The 23073-nt window shown below is 46.8% G+C and overlaps 2 protein-coding genes across 5 annotated transcripts in view; one reads left to right on the forward strand and one right to left on the reverse strand.

Moving 5' to 3' along the window:
* Positions 1-2246, forward strand: part of WDR17 (WD repeat domain 17) — a 107238-nt gene extending 104992 nt beyond the window's left edge. Inside the window, exons 26-27 of one of the 2 annotated variants that reach the window (XR_015050808.1) lie at positions 1163-1313; positions 1447-1468. Coding sequence is in view for 1 of the 2 variants with exons in the window: in XM_085852646.1 (XP_085708772.1) it covers positions 1163-1313; positions 1447-1566 (271 nt within the window). In the remaining variant the exon portion in view is untranslated. Of the gene's footprint in view, positions 1-1162; positions 1314-1446 lie in introns of both variants that reach the window. The other variant, XM_085852646.1, reaches the window with a different exon arrangement.
* A 286-nt stretch (positions 2247-2532) lies between these two features.
* Positions 2533-22781, reverse strand: SPATA4 (spermatogenesis associated 4). Of its 3 annotated transcripts, none has more exons than XM_085852651.1 (6): positions 22418-22781; positions 8067-8196; positions 7855-7973; positions 6811-7031; positions 6483-6579; positions 2533-3963 (listed from the first exon to the last, which is right to left on the reverse strand). In XM_085852651.1, the coding sequence occupies exons 1-6, from the start codon at positions 22519-22521 to the stop codon at positions 3957-3959; spliced, it is 678 nt and encodes a 225-aa protein (XP_085708777.1). In that variant the 5' UTR covers positions 22522-22781; the 3' UTR covers positions 2533-3956. The 3 variants fall into 3 exon arrangements, with proteins under 3 accessions (XP_085708777.1, XP_085708778.1, XP_085708776.1); XM_085852652.1 differs by having other exon boundaries at positions 6483-6583; positions 22418-22778; XM_085852650.1 differs by lacking the exon at positions 6483-6579 and having other exon boundaries at positions 22418-22775.
* Between the last annotated feature and the right edge of the window lie 292 nt (positions 22782-23073).

The raw sequence follows: 23073 nt of genomic DNA on the forward strand, positions 1-23073 counted from the left end.
TCTGCTTGTCCATGTGTTGATAAAAATAAAAACCAAAAGAAGGATAACTGAACTTTCAAACATTCGTTTTGCTCCATCCTTGTGAATAAAATAATTCTGAAGTTTCCAGAAAGAAAACCGACCCCCTATGAACGATGAACGACCCTCTATCAGAGGGCAAAATTTTTAATGCAAAGCAAAACAGAAAGTTGGGATCATCAGGTGTTTAAGCTAGCCTGAGTGGTGATACATAGAGCATCGGCTCTGAGTCTGGGATGTCGGTTGATCGAATCCCAACCGAGTCATACCAGAAATTACAAAAACTTCTGTTTCTTTGCTTGATGCTCAGTATTTTTAAAAGTTACAGCACGGACAAACAACCATGAGTTGGTAATAATAGCACAGACTTTGATGGGCCGAATAGCCTCCTCCTGTGTTGAAGTTATTTGAAAAGGGAACTCATATCCCACGATATTAAATAAGGCAACTCTGAATGTGTGCGTGTACGTGTACGTTTGAAAATCATAGAAAAAGCACAGAGCTCAGCTGATCCACCAAATTTTGCATACGTGGTGGTAGTACCCAGGGTCAGGTCATGGGCATAAAAAAAAAATTTAAATACAAAAAATCCCCCCACTCCTCCCCAGAGGCGACTTACGATTTCCGCCACTGCCTCCTGCTACAGACGGGGGATCATGAGCCGTGGCAGTGCGGCACAAAGTACATTTGTTCCACATCCCCCACTACCCCCCCCTCACCCCGAGGTTGCTCCCAAAGTGAGCAGGTGTTTCTCGTTATATCAAATGAGACACGCAAGAAACTTTTGATCATCTTCAAAGCTCACAAGCTAAAATACACTTGGTTTATTCTTCATTCTCAAAACAGAAATGAGACACCGATGATGTCATGTTATATCACATACAGTGGAATATGTATTTTTATTCGGTTCGTTGTGGACGGAAGGGATCAATATGAAACCAAAAACAACCGTAAAAAAAAAATCAAAAAGTCAAATCGTAAGATAATATGAATCGTTCATAAATTCCTTCACTCTGTTAATGCTCATGGTTCAAACGTGTCCACCCCCTTGGTCTCTTTTTTGCTTTCTAATCTGAAATGATTTGGCAAACAACTGTGCTACGATTGCCAAAAAAGCTTGTCTGAAGCTGCGATGTACATACAGCGACGCACAGCTGGTTCTGTACGAAACTCTGATGGAGAGGGTTGGCCACGAGCCAATCCGGAGCATGGTGGGCCAAGATTACATCACAGCATCTCACCTTCCCAGCCACTCTGAAGTATACACGTCCTGCCTAAATGGTGCGATGATACAGGTCAGAGAAAGGGACTGATTTTCTCTATAAGTGCCGAGGTGAATGGTGATGAATGATGTCGTACAAACCAAGTTCAGCAAGTTCTTCATTACATTTACCGACAGTATAAACATTCAGTTGTGTTTACTCGCAGGGTCCTGCAGTTCTCTTAGAAGATGGGAAATCTGCAATTCCTTTGAACGACGCACTTATGTGGAGCAAGGTGAACCCTTTCTCCCCCCTGGGAACTGGTCTGCATCTGCTGCCCTTATGATCTTGCTTCAACTGATCAGCCAAAAAGCTTTCCTTTCATGCAATCACCACTTGGCAGATTTATTCCTTCTGGTTTTTCACGGTAACAGCATCTCAATGTATACCAAACGCAATACGTTGTTCTGGTTATTTCAGCTTGGTAGGCATATTTAACATTTACCCTTTGCTGTTTAGCTGTTGGTATCACGTGATTCTCAGCAATGTTTTGATCGAATGCAATGGCCAAGTTGGGAGTGTGAGGGCTGAATGCCATCTTGTAACAAAGCACAACAGATTGCATGCATGCTAAGGGACCTTTGTCTGCCTTTTAACATATATACGGTCCTCGTGCAATCTAGTTGGTACACTGATTTTGGTGTTTTAGAAGCAACCACAGCAGTAAAGAGTACATGACCAGATATCCATCCATCTATTGGGACCATACTCTGTGCAGAGCGTTGGTGCTGCCTAAGCAGTCTCCTTGGCTATTGGGCACAATCCTGGATGGGGTTGCCACTCCGACACAGTATACCAGCAAGCTTGCACTCATTTGCCGACCTCGGAAGGATGACAGGCAGTCAACCCCACCTGGTGTTAATTCAACAGCCAAGGTGGATTTGAACTCGGAATCCTCGGATCCTGAGCCCACCACCCAAACCATTAAGGCAACACCAGGCATACCTGATATACCCACATTGATATCACCGATACATGTGTCCCTGAATGTCATTAAATAATATAAGATGTATGAATGTGTCTGTTATCATGTGCACTCTCTGCAAACATAATAGGATTGGACATTTCTTCAGTAGAAAATAAGGTGTGAAGACAGCCTTTCAGATAATTGGACATTGTTATCACCTTATGTCTGTCAGATTTCCAAATTGGTTGCATCAGCTTAAAGAGCATGGCCATGTGAGCAGAGAAAAGCAATTTACATAATTTTGTTTTGTTTCATAAAGTTTGTGCAATATTGAATATTTATTATCCCCTCCCCCCCCCCCCCCGAAGGGAGGGAGCGGGATATTGTAATCATCCGGTTTGTTTGTCTGTTTGTTTGTTTGTTTGTCTGTCTGTTAGCAACTTTATGGCAAAACGGCTTTAGCAAACACAATCAAATTTAATCCATAGGTGGGAAATGAACCTTGGATGACCCCATTAACTTTTGGCTCCAATTGGATCAAAGGTCAAGGTCACGAAAAGATCAAAATAGTTTTTCGCTCATAACTTTGTCAAAAATGATCTAATTTATTTCAAACTAAGCTAACAGTGAACCTTATTCTATTTGTCACTTATAATCCTACCCATTCCTATAGTGAAAAAATGCATATTTGTGAAGATCAGTGGGGTCCGAAGTTTTGGGGGTCATGATCATCGGTCAAAATTACATATTTTACATTATAAATCAAAAAAGGTTCGGAATATGCATGTTTACTATGGAAGACATACATCAAGTCCTTTATTGGCTTTCATTTGACACCATGACCTTTGACCTTAGGTGGCCTTGAAAGGTCAACATCATTTTAAGGTCATAACTTCGTCAAAAATGGTTTAATTGACTTCAAACTAAGACTAAAATATTCCTTATTCTATTCCTTATAATCAACATTCAGGTTAAGGATGTATCAAATTTAAATTTCATCCCCAAAATAACTTTATGCCTTAAATGGGTGGGATTTGTTATGCCTGGCACCACTTGTTTATTATTTATTTTGTTGCATTAAAAGTTTTGACCAAATGCTGTGTCCTGTGGATTCATTTTATAATGCTTCCATTAAAGCGTTACGGAACATTCACCACTGGATTGAGAATGATTCAGATTGGCCTGTTTGGTGTTCCAAACGGAGCATTTGGCTCATGGTTCTGGGATCCCAATATCCCATATTCAAATCCACATATGCTGGATAATTTGTCCATTGTCTCAGAATGACCTTGCAATTCATTTAAGAGTACTACACTCATGTCTCTAATATCCTTGTCCTATGTAGCTCCCACATGAGCTTTGGATCACCGCTATAACCGCTTTGGATCACCGTTAGAGCCTTGTCACTCGTTCACCATCATCATGTATGAAGTTTGCCAATCAGGTTTGTGGGCATTAAGTTTGGTTTCAGCAGAACATCTGAGAACTTTTACATTATCCAGAGTGAACACAAATTTTTGATCAAAGTGAACAATGTTGCATGTTTTTTTTGTTTTTTTTTTAAATTGTACTTTATTGGATGGTGTACACGTGAAGGAAAACGTCATGTACAGCAACACTGTGTGTAACACGGATGTACACGTGAGAAGTCTGTGTCATTGAAAAACCGATATTGATAGCTCATTGTTACATTGCAAAATAATCTGTTCAATGAGTTTCCTTTCTCCATAGGATTCATCCGATCGATCCTGGACTGTGTTGTTTGCCTGTTAGAACCTGCACAGAATGACAGGACAGGTATTGAGGTAACAAAAGGTTAACAGCGTTACGTTGTTTTTCACTTCGATGTATTTAAGTATTTTAAAGTAGTAGGCATTTTCACCCGTCACTTTGCTAACGGATTTAAGCAAAAGCCAACATGTTGTACTTCACAAACATTCTGCTCTATTCACTATCATTTGCCTGAGAACATCTTCCATCTGCTTGGAAGTCAGCCAACACCACCTTCATCAACCAACCTTGCTGCTTATCTATGGAGTGAACAAACATCACTTCCGCTTCATTGCGAATCTCAGTGTTGGATGCTTTGGTTTGAACCTCCACTTAAAATGAGTGAAATGAAACGATTTGAAAATTTCAAATTATTATCACTCAGATTTCAACATCACCGTAATGCATGTTGCTAAATTGTTTAAACTTTCCTTACATCAGAAGATTTGTGGCTACCACCAATACTGGCTACCACCAAGTGGCGCTATACGGTACACATTTACATGGAGAGAATCTGGATCTTCCCCCCACTTTGAACCCTCCCCCTCACCCCCCCCCATGCTACCCAGACAGAAGCCATACTTGGGGTTAATTTATTTTTATTGTGTCGAATAAATTCCTGGAACTACTGAGGCAACATGCAAAACTTGGTTGGATTTCGTTCAGTCGTTTTTGAAGCATGTATAAAATAATATATTGTTACGGAAATGGCCCTTCATATGCTGCTAAATATAGGATTAGCTCAGATCCCCCATTAAATGCATGTTTAGCGAGGTTGTTCGGTAAAATGGACGTTACGTGTGTGTCGGGAGGTGTAAGAGGCTGTATTATTGTTCGTACAGTGGTGGTGTGCTGAAGGCTCCCTCTTCTTCCTCCCCTCTCCGGACGATAGGCCCCGCCCAGTCGGCTGAGAGGGTGTGGCCAAAGAGAGGGAGGTGCAGTGAAGGGGAAGAGTTTGTCGGCTTTGAAAAGGTGGCGGAGCCAGTGGCTCGCAACGAGCGAACGAAGACCTCGTAAAAAGAAAAAGGGGTTCAGTTTGGGGAAACGGTCGCTCTCGAGGCGTGCTCGTGTTTTTGAAGCGAGCGAACGAAGGAGGGACAGTGTGGAATCTGCCGGGAGAGACGCTGAACCTGAGCGCGCCGAGTCTGCCTTTTTGGGCAGTGGGAGAGGCGGCCTGCACGTCGAGTTGGCAATCGACTCTTATGAGGAGGTGATTCTGCAGTGAGAAAAACGGCAGCCGGCTTTGAGAGGCGAGCGTGGAAAAGGAAAGAAAAGGTGATTCTGCGGAGAAAGAAACTGAGAGGACAAAGTTTAGAAGTCGGGCTTCGAGGCGGGAAGGCAAGAGAGGAAATGACGGAGCCTCTGACGGTCCTTGCTCACCTCACGGTTCGACACGTTTGCCGATCCGCTTGCTGGAGCCCGGCACCTCGATTTTGGCCTTGTTTGGTGAACAGGCCAGGCCTGGATTTGTGTGCTGGACCTTGGGAGAGATCGGCTGAGGCCCATCGTTGATCTGGCGGTCTTGTGCCGTTGGCCTTGCACGGGGTCGGAGCGTGCGGAGACCGCGTGCAGTGCGGAAAAGAAAGAGTACGGCGCCGCCATCTTGCCACGCGGCACGTTCGAGCTGGGGGCTCGAATCCGTGGACATCGGCTTGTTGTGAGCGACATTCGTGCTTTTGACACTGTCCTCTCGTCCATGAAACATCACCAAGTACTCTGTCTTGCATGCATGCTGTCTGTCTGTCTTTGTCTGCACGTGTTGTATAAGGCATATCTCGGTCGGGACCCCATCGAAACCTGTAATCCGTAGTTCAAGTTAAGAACAGGGTAAAGATTGTTAATAAAACCATTGTCGTGAATGTTTTGCTTGTGTCATGTTCCCCGATGTTCCCCAATAAATCTGGTTGGTTCGTATGAAGTTGCCGCTATGGATTAATTCGTGTCGCATTGAGGAACGATCCGTTCGATTGGCATATAAAACCAAAATGGTTACAGACTGGCAGAAAACGCTCAGCATCTGACACAACCAGTCTGTAACCGGGGTTCTATTTCCCCAACTGGTAAGATTCAGGATTACGTTGGTATCGCGATTGAAGACGCATGACCCGAGGCCTGTTCCGAGCTGGCCGGCGTTATAAACCCCGGATACGGCGGTGGTGAAGGTGGCGCCAAGGATCGGGTGAGAATCCCACCACCCCGGATCCGCAGCAATATAAACAAGCAAAAGTACAGATTTTCTGTGTAAATCAATGCAAATGAATCCTGTTGGACAAGGTTCCACGATACCTTTTTAAGAACAATCGACCTCTAGGGAAATGACCTTTTTTAAAACAGTTTTTCATAAATACGCATGACAGGTAAATGATGGTCCCAGTGTGTGCTATCAATGTAGAATGGGGAGTGCCAGCAAAGCCTCGAGTTCAATTCCGAGCTGATGGAATCCAATGGAATTAAATAATTTCCCAGACAATTGATTTTATCGTAACACTCATACAAAAGAATGAACAACTAATGTAATTACTCACCGAGGAAGCTGCCTGACTGCTTGCATTGTGTATTCCTTTGGATGATGTTTAATGTAATCGTATGGCAAGTTCTGCCATTGTGGGCTTGATATTAAATCTTCCTACAAGAGGAGCAAACTTGCATTGACTGGTGCAAAGGCTCATGGGAAAATTTACATTTTGACAAACCCAGACAGACTAGTCTGATTCCGAACCACTTTGGGCCTTTACACGTTCGGCAGACATCTTAGGTCCCCTCAATCAACCATCAGTGCAAATGACATGGCTTGTATTATTCTTAAGAGCTGGGTGGTACGTGCATGGATTGGTGGGTGGGTGCATCACTGACCTGGAAACAACCTTCGCTCCTCACGTCTCTGCTGTTGATGAGCGAGAAGCAAAGCCTGGGCCTTGCGCTGCATGTGCTGCTGCCCTGGTTCTGCCAGAAGCTCTGAGTTCCGGATATTGTTCTTGAGGGTCTGTGAGGCGGTTGCACGGGCATGCAAGGGGAGCTGTCGCTGGTACGCGTGGTCTGTGAAGTCCAAGTCAGTCCATGATGGTTGTTCCACTCTGTTGGAATTGTATAGAATAGGTTGCTGGAACTACATTGCTGACCTATCTCATCAATGTTATAAACGACCTATAGCTCTTAAAATTATTGTTGGCCTTGCATTTTTAAACACATGAGGAACAATTCTCAAGGTTCCAGATCAAACGTACATGAGATTTATCACCTGTTAATTTTACTTCACCATTTAGTAGATTTGATTAATGTGGAGTAGATACCATGAGATTTCCTGTTGAGGTTCTGGTATCGACCTTGTTTAGTCAAAACGTCATCGGTGTTACCACTCCTTAATGTCTGTGCTCCATGTTATACACACTAATTTACAGAGCTTATGGTTTTGGTTTGGTTGACATGGTCCTCAAGATCTGCAGTGATGGTCTTGGTTTGATGTCCATGCTTTCCTGAGTGCACCTAGTTTAAGCTATATCTAATTTTGTAGTATACACACAGCATTACTGTAAATTATTATTATTATTATCTTTATTTTATACAATCATTCCCTTTGACCCAACTGGGCCAATAGAAAAGAAAAAAAAAAAACGATTTCCACTGCACATTTCTAATTTTCCTCCATATCACTTGATCGAGTTGATTTGACCAACCAACCACGTATTTGGAACAGGTGTTTGTTAACTTGTGTGTTTAATGTCACAGAAAATCTCTGATAGTGATAGACCATGAGGGATGAGGCTATGCCATGAACCTCAATGTGTGTATAGTGAAATAGGTCATCATTAAAGGTCCTTCATGAAACACTTCAGTGCAGTGAGGTAAGGAACAAGGTTGCGGTGGGGGATGGTGAGGGCTCTGGGGTCAACATCTCACATCCTGCCGGTGAGAAGACTGTATGTAAACAAAACGAGCGCTTCGGCTGCTCCAGGCTTGCAGTGTAAGGTTCCATTCACCAAATGCTTCGGCAAGAGCAAGTCCCGCTTGGATATGACCTGATTGTTATGAAGAAGAAGAGGGTGAGTTATTATTTTTTTGTTTCCACAATGATATCATAAACATGTAAATTAAGTGAAAAGGGGCTTTACCTGCTGTAGATGGTACCAGTTAGACATTTTTGTTGAAAGGGATGTACCGTTGATAAAGTTATGTGTTGCAATGACTCTTGGATAGTACTGTGAAAATATTTTGGCCAGCAGGTTGCCGTTGCTGAAATCTCTGTGGAGAAACATGGCAGTAATACACCTTTGTAAAAAAAAATTCAGAGGTGTGACCTTTCCTCTTTACTGGCCATCTATTTAGTAGTCCCTTAGCGGTTTCACCAAAGTGGACTTTAGGTTTGCTTTCAGTCTGTCCGTCCGTCCCACTTGTGGTTTTTCAGAGTCTTTTTCCCATACCCTTTAACATATTCAACTGAAACTTGGTACATTAATTTTTTGTGATAATTTACAGAATAAGTTCGATTTTCAGGGTGTTTCTTCAATTTTTCATAGTTATGCCCTTTTGGGACTTGGAAAATATCACATATTATAAATGTGTCAGTGTTCAGGTGCCCTGAATCCACCCCACTGCTTTTCACCCATGGGCTGGACAGCTGGCCTGACCCCACCAAAACAAAATTATGCACCACCATTGCATAAAGCAGCACAGATCGGTTGCACTGAACTGAAAATATATAGAATGCTCAAAACCTGTCAAAAGTATAAAGTGGGCTCAAGGTCATGTGACTGGCACCATCTTGGTTCGCACTAATTGGCTGACTTGTGTTGTGGATCCAGCTCGTTTTGAACACGTCCTATATTGAAAAAGCCAAATAAATGTTAAAATATCATTTTGTGCAGCAATAAACTGCTCCAATCGGTTACGGGAGGGTTGTGGAAAAACGTTTCCCAGGTATTTTTTTTACAGGAATCATGCAATTTTACTCTGAAATATCATTGCAGTATCGCAGATTTCGTTTGGCGTTCACCACATGAATTCTGTTCATAAGTTGATTTGTTTGTAGGTCGGAAATTGGTTTATAACAGTTTTTTATGTAAGGAGGATTAACGAGTGCATTTATATGAATGGCCACCATTAATCCCACCGCATTAGGCCGATGGAAGTTCGACCCAAGTCTTTCACGAACCGGCTGGTACCAGTGCAAATGGTCACGAACCAGTCACGAACCGGCTGGAACAGCTTAGAGGGGAGTGCATGACAGGACGTCCAGTTTAATGTCCATCCGAGGGACGGTACACACATCGATTAATCACCCTGCAGATGAAGCACCGGGATGACAGTTCATAGCTGGGGCAGGATTCGAACCCAGGCTAGATAGCTTTGAGGCGTGTGGGCAACGGGACATCCAGTTTTACATCCATCCAAAGGATGACAAACACAATGATTATCAACCCTGTGCCTGCAACAAACGTGTACATTCTCTCAGCTGCTCACTCTGCCCACGATTTGGGCATATTGTACATAGTAATTAATAAAGTTGGTAATACAGTATTTCATTAGAAAGGAACAAGATATAACATCATAAATATATGTGGGAAAAATGACAGGTCCAGACCAAGAATCAAGCCAGGTCCTCTGGCAAACCACACCAGTACTCTGCCATCTGAGCTATCTGGGCGACCCACCAGCTAAGCAATGCAATTCTTCCACATATGCAGGTGCTACTCTCGAGGGGAAAGAGAGTGGCACTTGTTCATGTGGAAGAATTGCGTTGTTCAGCTGGTGGATCGCCCAGATAGCTCAGATGGCGAGCACTGGTACAGTTTACCAGTTTACCAGGATTGCACAGATGGCTCAGATAGCTAGCGTTGGTACAGTTTGCCAGACGACCTGGGTTCGTTTCCTGGTCTGGGCCTGTCATTTTTTTTTCACAAATATTTATTCAGTATTTGATCACTTTGATTTGCATCATTTTGGTATGTAATAAATGAACGACAGGTACTTTCAGTTTTTTCAATTTTGACCAAAAAAAAAATCAGAAGTGTGAAATAACCGGGGCAGACTTCATGCTCGTAAGCTTCCTTAAAACAGTCCGAGTTCTCCACGTTCCCAAATGAATAATATTTATTCTCGAACTTTATTGTGAAAAGGAAAGTGCGATAGTTACTTTGATAAGTTTACTGTTGGAAAAACAATCACACAAAAGGTGAAAAAACGCCATCATTTTTCGTTCTAAATTACACGCCAAACGCATCACGGAAATCGCCTTCACCCATCATCGAGTGAGGGCCAAGGTGGAGTCCGATATCTCCATCGTGCTTTGTGTCTTGTGAATGGCAATGAGCATTGTATTTATTTTCAGTTCAGTGATCGGCAGGCCTCAGGCCTGGGTGTTAGTCCATGGCCCAATGCAATTGGAATGATACCAGGTATATTACCACAATGTATTATACATGCACATAAGGCTCCGCATGTTTTTGTTCATGGATGTACATAGGGTTATCATGGAGTACGGTAGGGACGAGGGAATGAGCAGTCACTGTATCGAGCTTTCTCGCTCGATGTGGTCACTGTAAGCGAGCTCTCTTGCTCGCGATGCAGTCTCACGGGGCTCGGGCAGCCGGTGTTCGCTTGCTTCTCGACCCCTTTCTTTGTCCTGCTTTCTTCGGTGGGTCAGGTGGTGCTTTGTGGTGGAGCACAATGCAGTATCCCTCCATCCCTTGTCTAGCTAGAGAGTGGTGGTGGTGACGTTCCTCATCTTCCCCGGTGATGGGAGGATGAGGTGAATGCCCCCTCTTTCCTTGGACATAGGGGGGGCTGACCTACTCGTTTCTCCCCTGTGACGGGGAGGAGTGAGGTGAGCCACCTTGCTTTGCTTCTCGATATTGGGGGCATCAGGTGAGGTGCCCTTCTCCTCTCCGGTGATGGAGGGGTGTAAGGTCAGGTCCCCTGCTCTTCCCCCATGATGTGGATGGGTGGGGTGATGGGCGCACGCTTCCCCAGTGATGGGGTTGCATGTCATAACGTTCCCTCTCCTCCCTGGGTGATGGGCAGGGTTAGGTGGTGACGACTGCAAACTTCCCCGGTGATGGGGGAGTGTTGGTCTGTGTTCGTATTTTGCACACCTGTGTGTCATGTTTTTGTTTTTCTGGCTTGTTTGTACATTCTTTCCTCCTTTGTTTGTCTCTGTGTGTGCACTTGTGTATTGGGTGGTCGCGAGACCTCACTTAGTCGCTAGGTGGTCGCTTAGTCTCAGGTTTTCCGTCTGTATGTAATGGACAGCTCTGGAGGCCAGAGGAGTCAACCAATTTCAATGAAACTTGACTGGAAGGTTCATACCAGGATCTAGTTGTATGATTTTGAGCACCGTTGCTATGGACGCCACCGTTGTCTAGCAACGGGACTTTGAAATTTTTGAAAAATCCTAAAAAAAATTTTTTCCCGAAAATCAAAAATCGGCTTCTGCAATTTTATGCGCACTATAATCAACCTCTTTGTCAAAAATTTTCAGCCCGATCCATCAAAAACTATGATTAGTATGCAATTATATAGCGACCACCCGTGTCGCCTACCGGCTTGTATGTGTGTATTTGTGCATGCTTGTGTACATGTGCGTATGTGTGTCGGTCGGTGTATTGCCACACTGTGGTGACTTGCGTCGAGTGCAATGTTCTCGATCCATTTCCGCTGGCTAGCTTACAGCGAATGGAGACAGAGACACACAGAGAGACAGAGACAGAGACAGAGACAGAGACAGAGACAGAGACAGCCGAGTACATAAGTCTTTCCTGCTGGTGTGGAGCCTCTGTCTCGTCAAGACTCCTGTAGTGCCTCCTCGCGTGACACACGGTAACTCGGCACCTTGTCGACTTCGGCGAATCTACAGGGGATCTCAGAGGAACCTCGGCCCCCCAGAGACATGACATGCTGATCCACCAGTGTGTGAACATGCCCTGGCGTCCCATCACCCAGGTCCCAGCTATGGGTCAAAGAGCACTGCCTTGTGAGTCAGACTTTGGTGAGTCAAAGGCTAAGGGAGCCTAACCCCGACAGAAAACTTACGGTGGAGTGGAGCTCCATTAGACGGATGGTGATCCCTTTGAGCAAGCACCTTCCGGGAACTCCGACAACCAAACAGGCTCCAGACATTGGGACTTCTGTCTTTCCTCTGGATTTAGCCTGCGAGGTCGAGAGGGGGCTGAGATATAAGGAAAGTCTGAGGCCTGAGCCCCTGAAGCCCGAAACCTGCCCAGGTTTTGCAGACACATACACACACACACACACATACATACATACATATGTGTTGACATGACAAGTGACCAAGATCATATTTACACATAATCAACCTTCATGGCAAGTGACCGGATTTTACGGGTTTGACCCGTTTTGTTTCTGAAACCCCGCAGACCCGTTTTAATGTGGTCAAACCCCGTCTTGGATGTTAATTACGATCAATTTTAAAAACGTAATCTTTTACTTCCATTCCACTCGCAAGGATTGACACACAGACTGATACACCTGCAGCGACCTGTGGTCCACCTGCAAGGTATCACGCCAGCCTCTTATGCCTCGTCTTTTGGCTGTGTGACGTCATGAGCTTTCCCTCACTGAAGGACAGACGGACACATCGACGTCCTCCAGGATTCTGCACACAATATCAAGTCACTTCCGATCACATTAACCATGTTGCCGTCACCACGAATCAATCGATCTGTGCTTTCCAATTCACTCTTCCCACGTCTTGTTGATATTTATCAGAACTTTGGAGTATTTTAAATGTCAGGATTTGATTCGATTCGGATTGTTTTTATTTATACAAAGTGTCCACAAATTACCAAATTCAAACCGAAATAAAAAAAACTAATTAAATGGGACACATAACACTATTTTATGGCAAAGACCTGCAGAGTAAGCTTCAGGTTTGAGTACAGTGTCGTATCCCATCCTATTTCATTGGCTGGAAGGCAGTGTCCCATTTCATTGATATTAATGACCGTTTCAATTTGGAATGGTAATTTGTGGCATGAAATATCGTTTGTTGTTGTTTGGTATACAGCCTGTGCCTGCTCGTTGCATCATTTTTCTGGAAGTGCCATGCCGCTGATGCAGTGCCCTTGCTCCACCTGGTGGTATTGATCCACCTATGATCAACCCACCTGGTGTTGTTGATCCACCGATGATCAACCCACCTGGTGTTGTTGATCCACCGATGATCAACCCACCTGGTGTTGTTGATCCACCGATGATCAACCCACCTGGTGTTGTTGATCCACCGATGATCAACCCACCTGGTGTTGTTGATCCACCGATGATCAACCCACCTGGTGTTGTTGATCCACCGATGATCAACCCACCTGGTGTTGTTGATCCACCGATGATCAACCCACCTGGTGTTGTTGATCCACCGATGATCAACCCACCTGGTGTTGTTGATCCACCGATGATCAACCCACCTGGTGTTGTTGATCCACCGATGATCAACCCACCTGGTGTTGTTGATCCACTGATGATCAACCCACCTGGTGTTGTTGATCCACCGATGATCAACCCACCTGGTGTTGTTGATCCACCGATGATCAACCCACCTGGTGTTGTTGATCCACCGATGATCAACCCACCTGGTGTTGTTGATCCACCGATGATCAACCCACCTGGTGTTGTTGATCCACCGATGATCAACCCACCTGGTGTTGATCCACCGATGATCAACCCACATGGTGTTGATGATTCACCTATGATCAACCCACCTGATGTTCTTTCAACGGATTTGACGGAGACTGGAACTCAAGACCTTGAGATCTTAAGCGAGTCACCTTGGCCGTTAAGCCAACATCAACCTTATATCGTTGAAGAGAAGGGTCGACGTGGAGTCACGATTTGGCCTTCTGTTTACAGTCCTTCAGCACATGCTTGTGCCTCACAGTGATGCCGAAGAGGAAAGCATCTTCTCACAAGTTCGCAAGAACAAGATCAATTGCTGAGGGTGATTGTCAAATGAGGTCACGTGTTCTTCTCGCATGCAGAGCCAACTCCTTCTGGAAAACCTCGGGTCATAAGTTTGATCCTCCGAGAGATCTCGTCACAAAGGCCAAGAAATCCTGTGGTGAATACACTGCTGAGCACGGTCACCTGAAGAGACTCGTCCGTCAGGTGGTCGCCATGTCAATTTGATTGATCTCTGCTCGTTTGGTGTTCCACCATCGTTGAGATGAGTCCATGCTTGGACTGTAACGGTGAGGAAACATTTGAGATGAGTTCTGAACAGCAACAAGATCACCTCATCAACAAACGACGATCGCGGTATTCTGGTGTATTTTGTGTCACTGACAACTAAATAAGAACAGAGTTCAATTTGTTCGACCACTTTATTAGCGTGGAACGACAATAATCAAACAAGTATTGAACAGGTTGAAACGCCCACAACATCCCTGGCTCCGGCTCAAGCTGCGCATGCGCACTGGCACAGGGGACCGTCGATATGTAGAAGTACCGTAAAGTACAATGTTCTCTATCTCCCTCCGAGTCTTTATTATGTTAATAGATAAAGGCTGAGAAAATATTAAGTTTAATTAATGAACAAAAGTTTATATCGCCCATCGTGTGACTATTCCATGGAGTAGTCCTTGTGCCAGGCAGGCACGCTGGTCGCTTTGGTGGATCGGCGTTGACCTATTGCTGGTACTGGTGGTGTCACATCGGGCCCCAGTGGGGATGGGGCTCTCGGGGTTTCAGGGGCCGATGGTGGCGTCTGAAGGATCGCGCGCCTCGGTGTGCCTCGTCCTGGTGCTGCTGGCGTGTCTGAAACGGGTGTCGTCTTGCGCCGGGGTGTGCATACTGACGTCAATGCCGGCGTGGGCCCCGTTGGCGTCGCAGATGTCACGGGTTCGCTGTCGAGGTCAGGCAGTTGCGGTGTTACAACGGGTGCAGGTACAGTGATGCGGGTTGCTAGATCATCATAGATAGACCGGGGTGGCAGCTGGTCATTGCGAACTGGGCTAAACTTGCGCAGGAATTTCCTGTTCCGAAGTGTGACTCTGCCCGAGCCGTCGATCTTGATCACGTATTGGTCGTGTTGGCGTACCTCCACGATACTGCCTGTCTTGTCCCATTTTTTTGGGTGGAATCCTGTCTGGTTCTGTACGCGGAATAGGTCCCCTTCAGCAAGTGGCGGAAGGCGTTTGGTGTGTTCTGCCCAGGTGTCGGCTGTGCGGATATGACGTTTGCGGAGGGCCTCCTCCCTCGCTTTCAGGGTCTCATGCCAAGTGTCATGCGGTCTGTACTTCCCGGGGATAATTGGGATGAAATCGCGTATCGGGCGGCCGAAGACACACATTGCCAGGGAGATCTTCGTGTCAGGGTCAGGCGTGTTACGATATTGTAGTATCGCTCTCTGCACAGCGTCAGTGTCAAGTTCTCCCTGCGGGCTGGTGTTGTCCGTGATAAGTCGTTTCATTGTCTTAACTCCAATCTCCGCGCAACAGTTGCTGTGAGGGAAGGCCACCGATGACAAGCGGTGGTGTACGCCCCATCTGTGCAGGAATATCCTGGTCTCGGTAGAGGTGAACTCCGGTCCCCCATCCGACGCGAGCTCTTCTGGTGTCCCGTACGTCACGAAGGCGCGACGTAAGTGGTTTATGAGTCCGGTGGCGCCACCCGTCGACTTTGAGATGATCGGCCAGTTCGAGTATCTGTCCACCGTCACAAGGTAGTGTGCACCCCTGTGTACAAAGAAGTCCGAGCACACTGCCTGAAAGGGGTAAACGACCGGGATAGGTGGAGTTGGTGGCGCTCCAGGCTGTGATGGTGCCATCCGGTGGCAGTGTTCGCAGTTTTTCCGAGTGGCGCTGATGTCGGCCGACATGCCTGGCCAGAATACAGAGGATTCTGCACGGGCGGTCATCATTGATACGCCCTGGTGGGCAGCGTGTTGGGCGCTCAGCACATCGCCGCGGAGTGAGGGTGGTATGACTACTCGGTCCTTGTATAGGATCACTCCATCTGTCAATGTAATGTTCTCGCGGTACTGGTGATAGTCGCGAATTGTCTCTGGCATCTCGATTTTTGAGTCGGGGATGCCGTTCATTGTCATTCCCTCCAATATGTGCATATCGCCATCGCTGCTGGTGGCTTCCCTGACGCGATCCCATGTTACTGATCGCAATGATTCGAGGCCCGCGGCGCACCATGCCAGGTTGTCCTCCTCGACGTCGTCGTCATACTCCGGCTCAGTTTGGCGTAGGAGAGACAAGACGTTGGTGTGCGTGCTTGGTTGGAGGTGGGTCGCTATGGTGGCATTGTCATCTGGAAGGTTCATGAGTGGAGGTCGCGTGGTGCCGACCGGCCTGCGCGACATGGCATCTGCTGCCTTGTTCTTCATGCCCGGGATATGTATGATGCGGAAGCGATAACACAGGGTCTTCTCCTTGAGGTTCCTGAGGCGGGGGTTGGGTATGTCGTCAAGTGCTCTGTCCGAAAGGAGTTTCAGCAGTGGTTTGTGGTCTAGCGCAACGATCAGGTTCTCGCAGCCCAGTACGAAGTAGCGCGCCTTGTTCAAGGTGTCCGCGACTGCGAGAGCCTCGCCCTCTATGGGCGCGTATCTGGATTCTTCCGCGTGTGTAAATCTGCTGCTAACCAGGGTTATTTTCCATCCATCAGTGCAGCAGAATGGTCTCACTGGCACGCATCGGCAGTGCTTTTGAAGCAACCAGAATCCGATTCCCTCCTTTGACCAGTCCGTGGCGATGCATGTTGGCTTAGTTTTGTCAAATATGCGGACACCGTGTTCGATTTCTTGTAAGATCACGTCTTTCGACTCGCGGAATATGTCCTCTAACTCAATGGACCACTGGAAGCGTTCTCCACTTTTCAGGAGCTTCCGGAATGGCGGCATTCGTTCGGCCATACTAAAGGCGTATGTCACCTGGTTGACAAGCCCGAACCACGATCTGACGTCGGTGATGTTACGCGGTTGTGGGAAATCGTGGATTGCTTCCAGGTCGCGGCTGCACGGTTGCACGTCGGTCATGGTGATGGTGAAGCCCGCGAAGTCCACCGTGGGTGCGCTGAAGACAAACTTCTCCGGGTTGAGGATGATTCCATTCCGGCCGCATATATCCAGCCATTGGACCGCCTGGAAGTAGCTCCCCTCAATCATGTCTGACCATAGTAGCATGTCATCTACACACTTGGTCTTGTTACCAATGTCCGCGACGATCTCATCGTATCGTCGTGAGTAACCGTCCCCCGATGCCATATACCCTTGTGGGGCAGATAGGTACCGGTAGCGCCCCCATGGAGTGATGAAGGTCGTCTTGTGGCGGTCGTCCTCGTGTAGGCGGACGCTATGGTAACCGTTCCATGCGTCGAATACTGTCTTGCGCTTCCCGTTAGGTACGCGTCTCGCCTGGTGGAACGGGGATTGGGTGTGGTGGGTCTCGCGGAACGCATGCTTGTTCAAGGCCTGAAAGTCGACGGTGCGCCGCGGCTTGCCATTCTTTTTCACGCAAATTAACATGCGGTGACACCATGTCACCGGCGTGCCGATGGGTACTTCCTCCAACACGCCGAGCCGAACGTCCTGGTCGAGGCCTGCTTTTACCTCATCTTGCCAATGTATGGCCACGGAGATGGGAGTGTGATGGGCAACCGGTGTCGCGTTCTCACTGAGCATAAGACGTAGTGGCGGGCCGGTCATTCTCGGTAGTGGCTGGTGTGGGCACGTGTTGAATGTGCTCTGAGCATACATCCTGAGTAAATGTGACTGTAGTGCCTCTCTGTTGGCCTCGGTCGCTGGCATGGGGAGTGCGGTCGGCTTGGTCGGCGGCTCCGCGCGTCGCGGGCAGTCGCACAATTCCGAGGTCGTCAGATTCACCTCTCCGAGTGTCGGGAATCTGTCCGAGATCATTCCCAGGTCCATGCAGGCCGCGCGGGAGAGGAATATGCGGTCCGAAGAGTCCGTCACGTACGCGATTTGGCGCGTCTCCAATCTCCGAGCGTCATCACTGTTACCGGCGAATCTGACTACCACGGCTCCGAGGATACGAATTCCTTTGTTGTTTGCGGCCTTCATGGTCATGGATACAGGTATGAGGTCCTCAGTACTCAGGCCCATTTGCTGGACGACTTTAATGCCGATCAGGCAGCTCTGGCACCCCGTGTCTGCCATAGCGGGTAGAGTTACCGCGCGGGTGTGTTTCAGGAGGTTAAAACCCAGCGCTTTGTAATCCTCGCGCTTGTTGGTGAGAGTGAGGTTGACGTATGGCTGCGGGTCGGATATGCGTTTCATCCACTTATCGCACATATCATCGTACAGGTGGTGAGCGAGGGGAAGCGCGTGCATTTCGTCCTCTGTGCTGGCCATGGTGAGCGTGCATAGCTCGACGAAGGCTGCCGTCTGCTCGTCGTACATCCCGTCGGTCTCCTTAGATGGGGGTCTTGCCGATAGGCCGCCCAGGCACGCCTTGTCGAGGTGATTCTGGCGGTCACACTTCCGGCACTTTTTACCGTATCCGGGGCACTCGGCGAGTCTGGCACGCCATTGAGGCGTTTTGCCGTGGCCCACCTCGCCGCAGTAGATGCATACTCCTTCGGGCTTGGCCTTCCGTTTTTCCGGCCTGGCTCCTACTCTGGCGCGGACGTCCTGTTGCTTTCCCCGCCGATACGAACCACTGATCCCGTCCGTGCTCTGAGTGTCAAGCAGGCGCGATGCCGAGCGTTTTCCCGACTCTTTGGCCTCGATATACTCTATCATGTCCTTTAATGGCATGTCCTGGTTCTTCTCACCGAGTAGGTCAAGTTGTATTGCTTGGTCCGCGATGCCACGGGCAACCACGTTGCGCAATATCTCTTCGGTGAAGTCGTTGACCTGATCGCACCCCGCCTTGGTGCACTTCATTTCATACTTGCACGTGTCCGCCTGCCCCTTGATGCGGGCGTGGAACGACCGGACGGGCTCCTCGTGTCCCTGCCGCATGTTAGACAGGGCCACTCGAGCTACCATCGTGTTCTCCGTCGGGACGGCGAGCGCCTTCATGGCGGCGAGGACGTCTTCTTCATCGCTGCCCACGAGGCTCCTACCCGCCGCGCGAGTGAGGTCCTTTCTCAGCTCCTCCTCACAGCACTCCAGTAACTGTGCGACTATGTCGGGTCGGACAAGCTTAGTACCTGTTTTGTATTCGCCCCAGCGGGTTATGAAGTACGACCAGGCCTCGCCCGTTCCGGCCAGTGCTATGGAGGGACGCTTGAGTTTCTCCATCTTGGCATTCGAGCTCGCCGCCCTGAGGGCGGCGACGTGCACAGTGGCGTGTATACTCAACATGGCCGCCACCACTGCCGCCTCTGCGTGTGTAGCCATATAGTCACAACCCTCGATCGGGCACTCTGCTTCCATCGGCGCCATAGGAACAGCTATTCTGGAGTAAACGTTCTATTTTCGGTGATGCACACGTGTGTACAGTGTCCTGGGGGCGAAGATTGGGTACAGAACCCGAGAAATCCAAACTCACTGTCGACGTTCTCGTGGTCCGTTTTCACCCAGTCGCGTCCTCCTCAGCACCGACGATCCTTACTCGACTGCATCAAGTTGTTTGATTATAAATAAGAACAGAGTTCAATTTGTTCGACCAATTTATTAGCGTGGAACGACAATAATCAAACAAGTATTGAACAGGTTGAAACACCCACAACATCCCTGGCTCCGGCTCAGGCTGCGCATGCGCACTGGCACAGGGGACCGTCGATATGTAGAAGTACCGTAAAGTACAATGTTCTCTAACAACATGTCGAAAAGCGTTTTTACTGCGTTTGGTCAAAATAAATAAATAAATTAAAACCCCGCTTTGAACTCGTACGAACCCGTTTTTCGTCACCTCGTCACCTCCAACTTTCCATGTATGAATTAAGATGTCCGAGCCAAACCTGCGCTCTGTGCGAAGTTTCTGAAGTGAGGGTTCGTTCGGACGTCAATATATCCGGTGTTCACAATGTGATTTATCGAATTTCTTTATTTACAATGTTTCTTGTTACATTTTTTGTGTCAAATGCACCTTCTGAGGTAGTCAGCATGTGCAGAAGAGGGCTTTACATTGCAGACGCTGTTTTCGAGGAGTGGCATTACACCTCTCGGTGGTGACGTTCTGTCGACGACCGACGTAATGACGTCAGTGAATGACCGATGATGTCATGACGTTGTTACGCTTCTCAGCAGTGACGTCACATGTCGCCATGCAAACGAATGTAAAAATTAGAAAATAGCGAAAAATTCCCAAACCTGTCCGTCGGGCACGATCTCACAGAGCCCATACTGTACATTAGACCACAGAGCACCTGCTTGCCGAAAGTGGCAACAATCCGTCCAGCAGTTTCAGAGAAGAAACGTCTACAAAATATGGCTTGGTGTATTAATATAACGAGTACGTGGCCGTACGTGCAAAAAAGAAATAAACGAAACGAGAACGGGCACTCAGTAGAGCGCATACCTTCGCCAACGCTACATTTTGCCCCCCCCCCCCAGAAACCGTTGATTGTGAGGGTATTTAATCCCATACCACATCTGCCATCTCATATGTGTTATGATGGCTTAAAAACATTAAATTTCCTGCTGTTTGACACTGATTCACGTACATTGTACAATTTCTGTATGAACTCCCTGACCTTTTTGGGTGTCGGTGTCAAGTCAATCTGATGACAACTGGTCACATTATAAGAAATCAAATATTACACATCACAGGATAGGGAATTGAATTCTAAACATTTTGAATCTACTCACATGCAAATTGTATTAGAATTGACCGTGTTATGATAATAAAGGTCGTTGACCCCCCTGACCTTTGACCCAAACCACTAACAAAGGTAATGACCTCATTGTGTCATATCATATATCACAAGATTGGGCATTGAATTCACAACATTTTGGCATTGGTTGCATGCAACTTGGATAAAAATCGACCGCACTATGGCAAAATGATGATTTTGACCTTTTCATGACCTCGACCTTGACCTTTGTACTCTTAATTTTGTAATTGGTATTAGAGTGTGGGGAACAGAACAGTCAACATTTTGGTGTTGGTTTCATGCAAATCGGATAAGAATTGACCGTGTTATGACTAAAACCACACATTTTGCAATGTCATGACCCCCCCCCTGACCTTTGACTCCCAACCGCTAATAAGGGTTATTACGTCATTATGTCATGTCACATATCACAAGATGGGGCGTTGAATTCTGAACATTTTTGGCATTGGTTGCATGCAAATTGGATACAAATTGACTGCGCTATGGTAAAAAGACGATATTGACCTTTTCATGACCTTGACCTTTGACCCGATCGCTCCCAAAATCTAATCAAATGGTCCTCGGATAATAACCAATCATGCCACCAAATTTGCTGTGATTCAGTTCAATACTTTTGGAGTTATGCGAATAACAAACAAACACATATTAATTAATTAATTAATTAATTAATTAATTAATTAATTAATTAATTAATTAATTAATAAATAAATAAATAAATAAATAAATAAATAAATAAATAAATAAATAAATAAATAAGTAAGTAAGTAAGTAAGTAAGTAAGTAAGTAAGTAAGTAAGTAAGTAAGTAAGTAAGTACACAGTGATCAAAACATAACCTTCGCAACAAAGTTTGTGAAGGTAAAAAGCACCGTGTTCTGTCATTGGTTTGGTAAATAAATGGCCATAACTTGGGAAACACTTGGGAAACAGCTGAAACGGATGAAGAACGATATCAAACCTTGAAAAGGCACATACTCAGGTCCCCAGCATCAATTGTGACATCATATCAAATGAAGAAGAATTGTGACGTCATAGCACCGTGTCCTGTCATTGGTTTGGTAAATAAATGGCCATAACTTGGGAACCACTTGTCCGATTAATATCAAACCTTGAAAAGGCACATACTCAGGTCCCCAGCAATATACCTGGCAAGTTTCAATTAGATCGGACCAGAGGTTGTCGAGAAACAGCGGTCACACACACACACACACACACACACACACACACACACACACACACACACACACACACACACACACACACGCACACACGCACACGCGCCCACACGCACCCACACACACACACACGCACGCACACACGCACACACGCACACACACACACGCACGCACACGCACGCACACACATACACACACACACATACACACACACACACACACACACACACACACACACACACACACACACACACACACATACACACACACACACACACATACACACACACACGCACACACACACACGCACGCACACACACGCACGCACACACACATACACATACGCACACACGCACACACACACACACACACACACGCACACACGCACACACACACACATACACATACACATACACACATACACACATTGCTGGAATTATAGATAGATAATAATAGTGTACAGAGTATATAATGTATATGAACCAATTCCCCAACAGAAGGACCTGAAGGTTTATTAAAAACAAAACTCACCTGCGGACGTTCGTCACCCTGATGGAAAGATCCAGACTTTGTAACCACCGGTACACCTCCCTCGGAAGGTCTGCAACAGGTCTTGGTACAACATCTGCAGCCATGACCAGGTGTGTGAGGTCGACAGGACATCCTATGTGTGCTTAGCAACGAGTTTGTTTTCATCAAGCGGTCTCCTTGGAAACCAGAATGCACGGGCACGGGCACGGCAACTTGTTTTTTGAGGGTAGAACATTGATCAGTAAGTGCGTGTCCTAAGACCACGAAAAAGATGTCGACGTCATCAGACGTGGCGATCACAATCAGTCGAACGTCAGGTCTGACCATCCGGTTCGTGAAAGGATTGGGACGAAACTCTCCGAGAGTCGATCTTTCACTGGGGCCGTTAAAGTGTTTCTCAGCCGTAGATTTACCAGTCTCGCTGGTTGGTCCTCCTCGTTCGAGTGTTTCCCTTCGTGAACTTATTCTTGTGCTGATAAACAAATAAAATGTTTTGTCTTAACTCATAGTTTTGTAATGTTATTAAAGAGCAGTTTATAGTGGCCACGGTAATATAGTTGGCGGTTGAGCCTCCCTGCTTGCGTGTTGTTGTTTTTTGATGTTCATTGGGGCAGATCGTGACGAAAGCCCTTGAGATACCACGAACCGTTTCAAGT

The sequence above is a fragment of the Eptatretus burgeri genome, chromosome 13 (genome assembly GCF_056783735.1).
Source record: "Eptatretus burgeri isolate ZD-2024b chromosome 13, Ebu_testis_v1, whole genome shotgun sequence".
NCBI classification, from domain to species: Eukaryota; Metazoa; Chordata; class Myxini; order Myxiniformes; family Myxinidae; genus Eptatretus; species Eptatretus burgeri.

Excerpts from the sequence above, each read along its gene's own strand:
- SPATA4 (XM_085852650.1), bottom strand. The coding sequence starts at position 22,521 with ATGGCTGCAGATGTTGTACCAAGACCTGTTGCAGACCTTCCGAGGGAG. Across the intron at positions 8,197-22,417 it reads AGGGTGACGAACGTCCGCAG|AGATTTCAGCAACGGCAACC; the intron begins GTGAGTTTTGTT and ends GTTTCTCCACAG. Across the intron at positions 3,964-6,810 it reads GGAGCGAAGGTTGTTTCCAG|GTTCTAACAGGCAAACAACA; the intron begins GTCAGTGATGCA and ends CATTCTGTGCAG.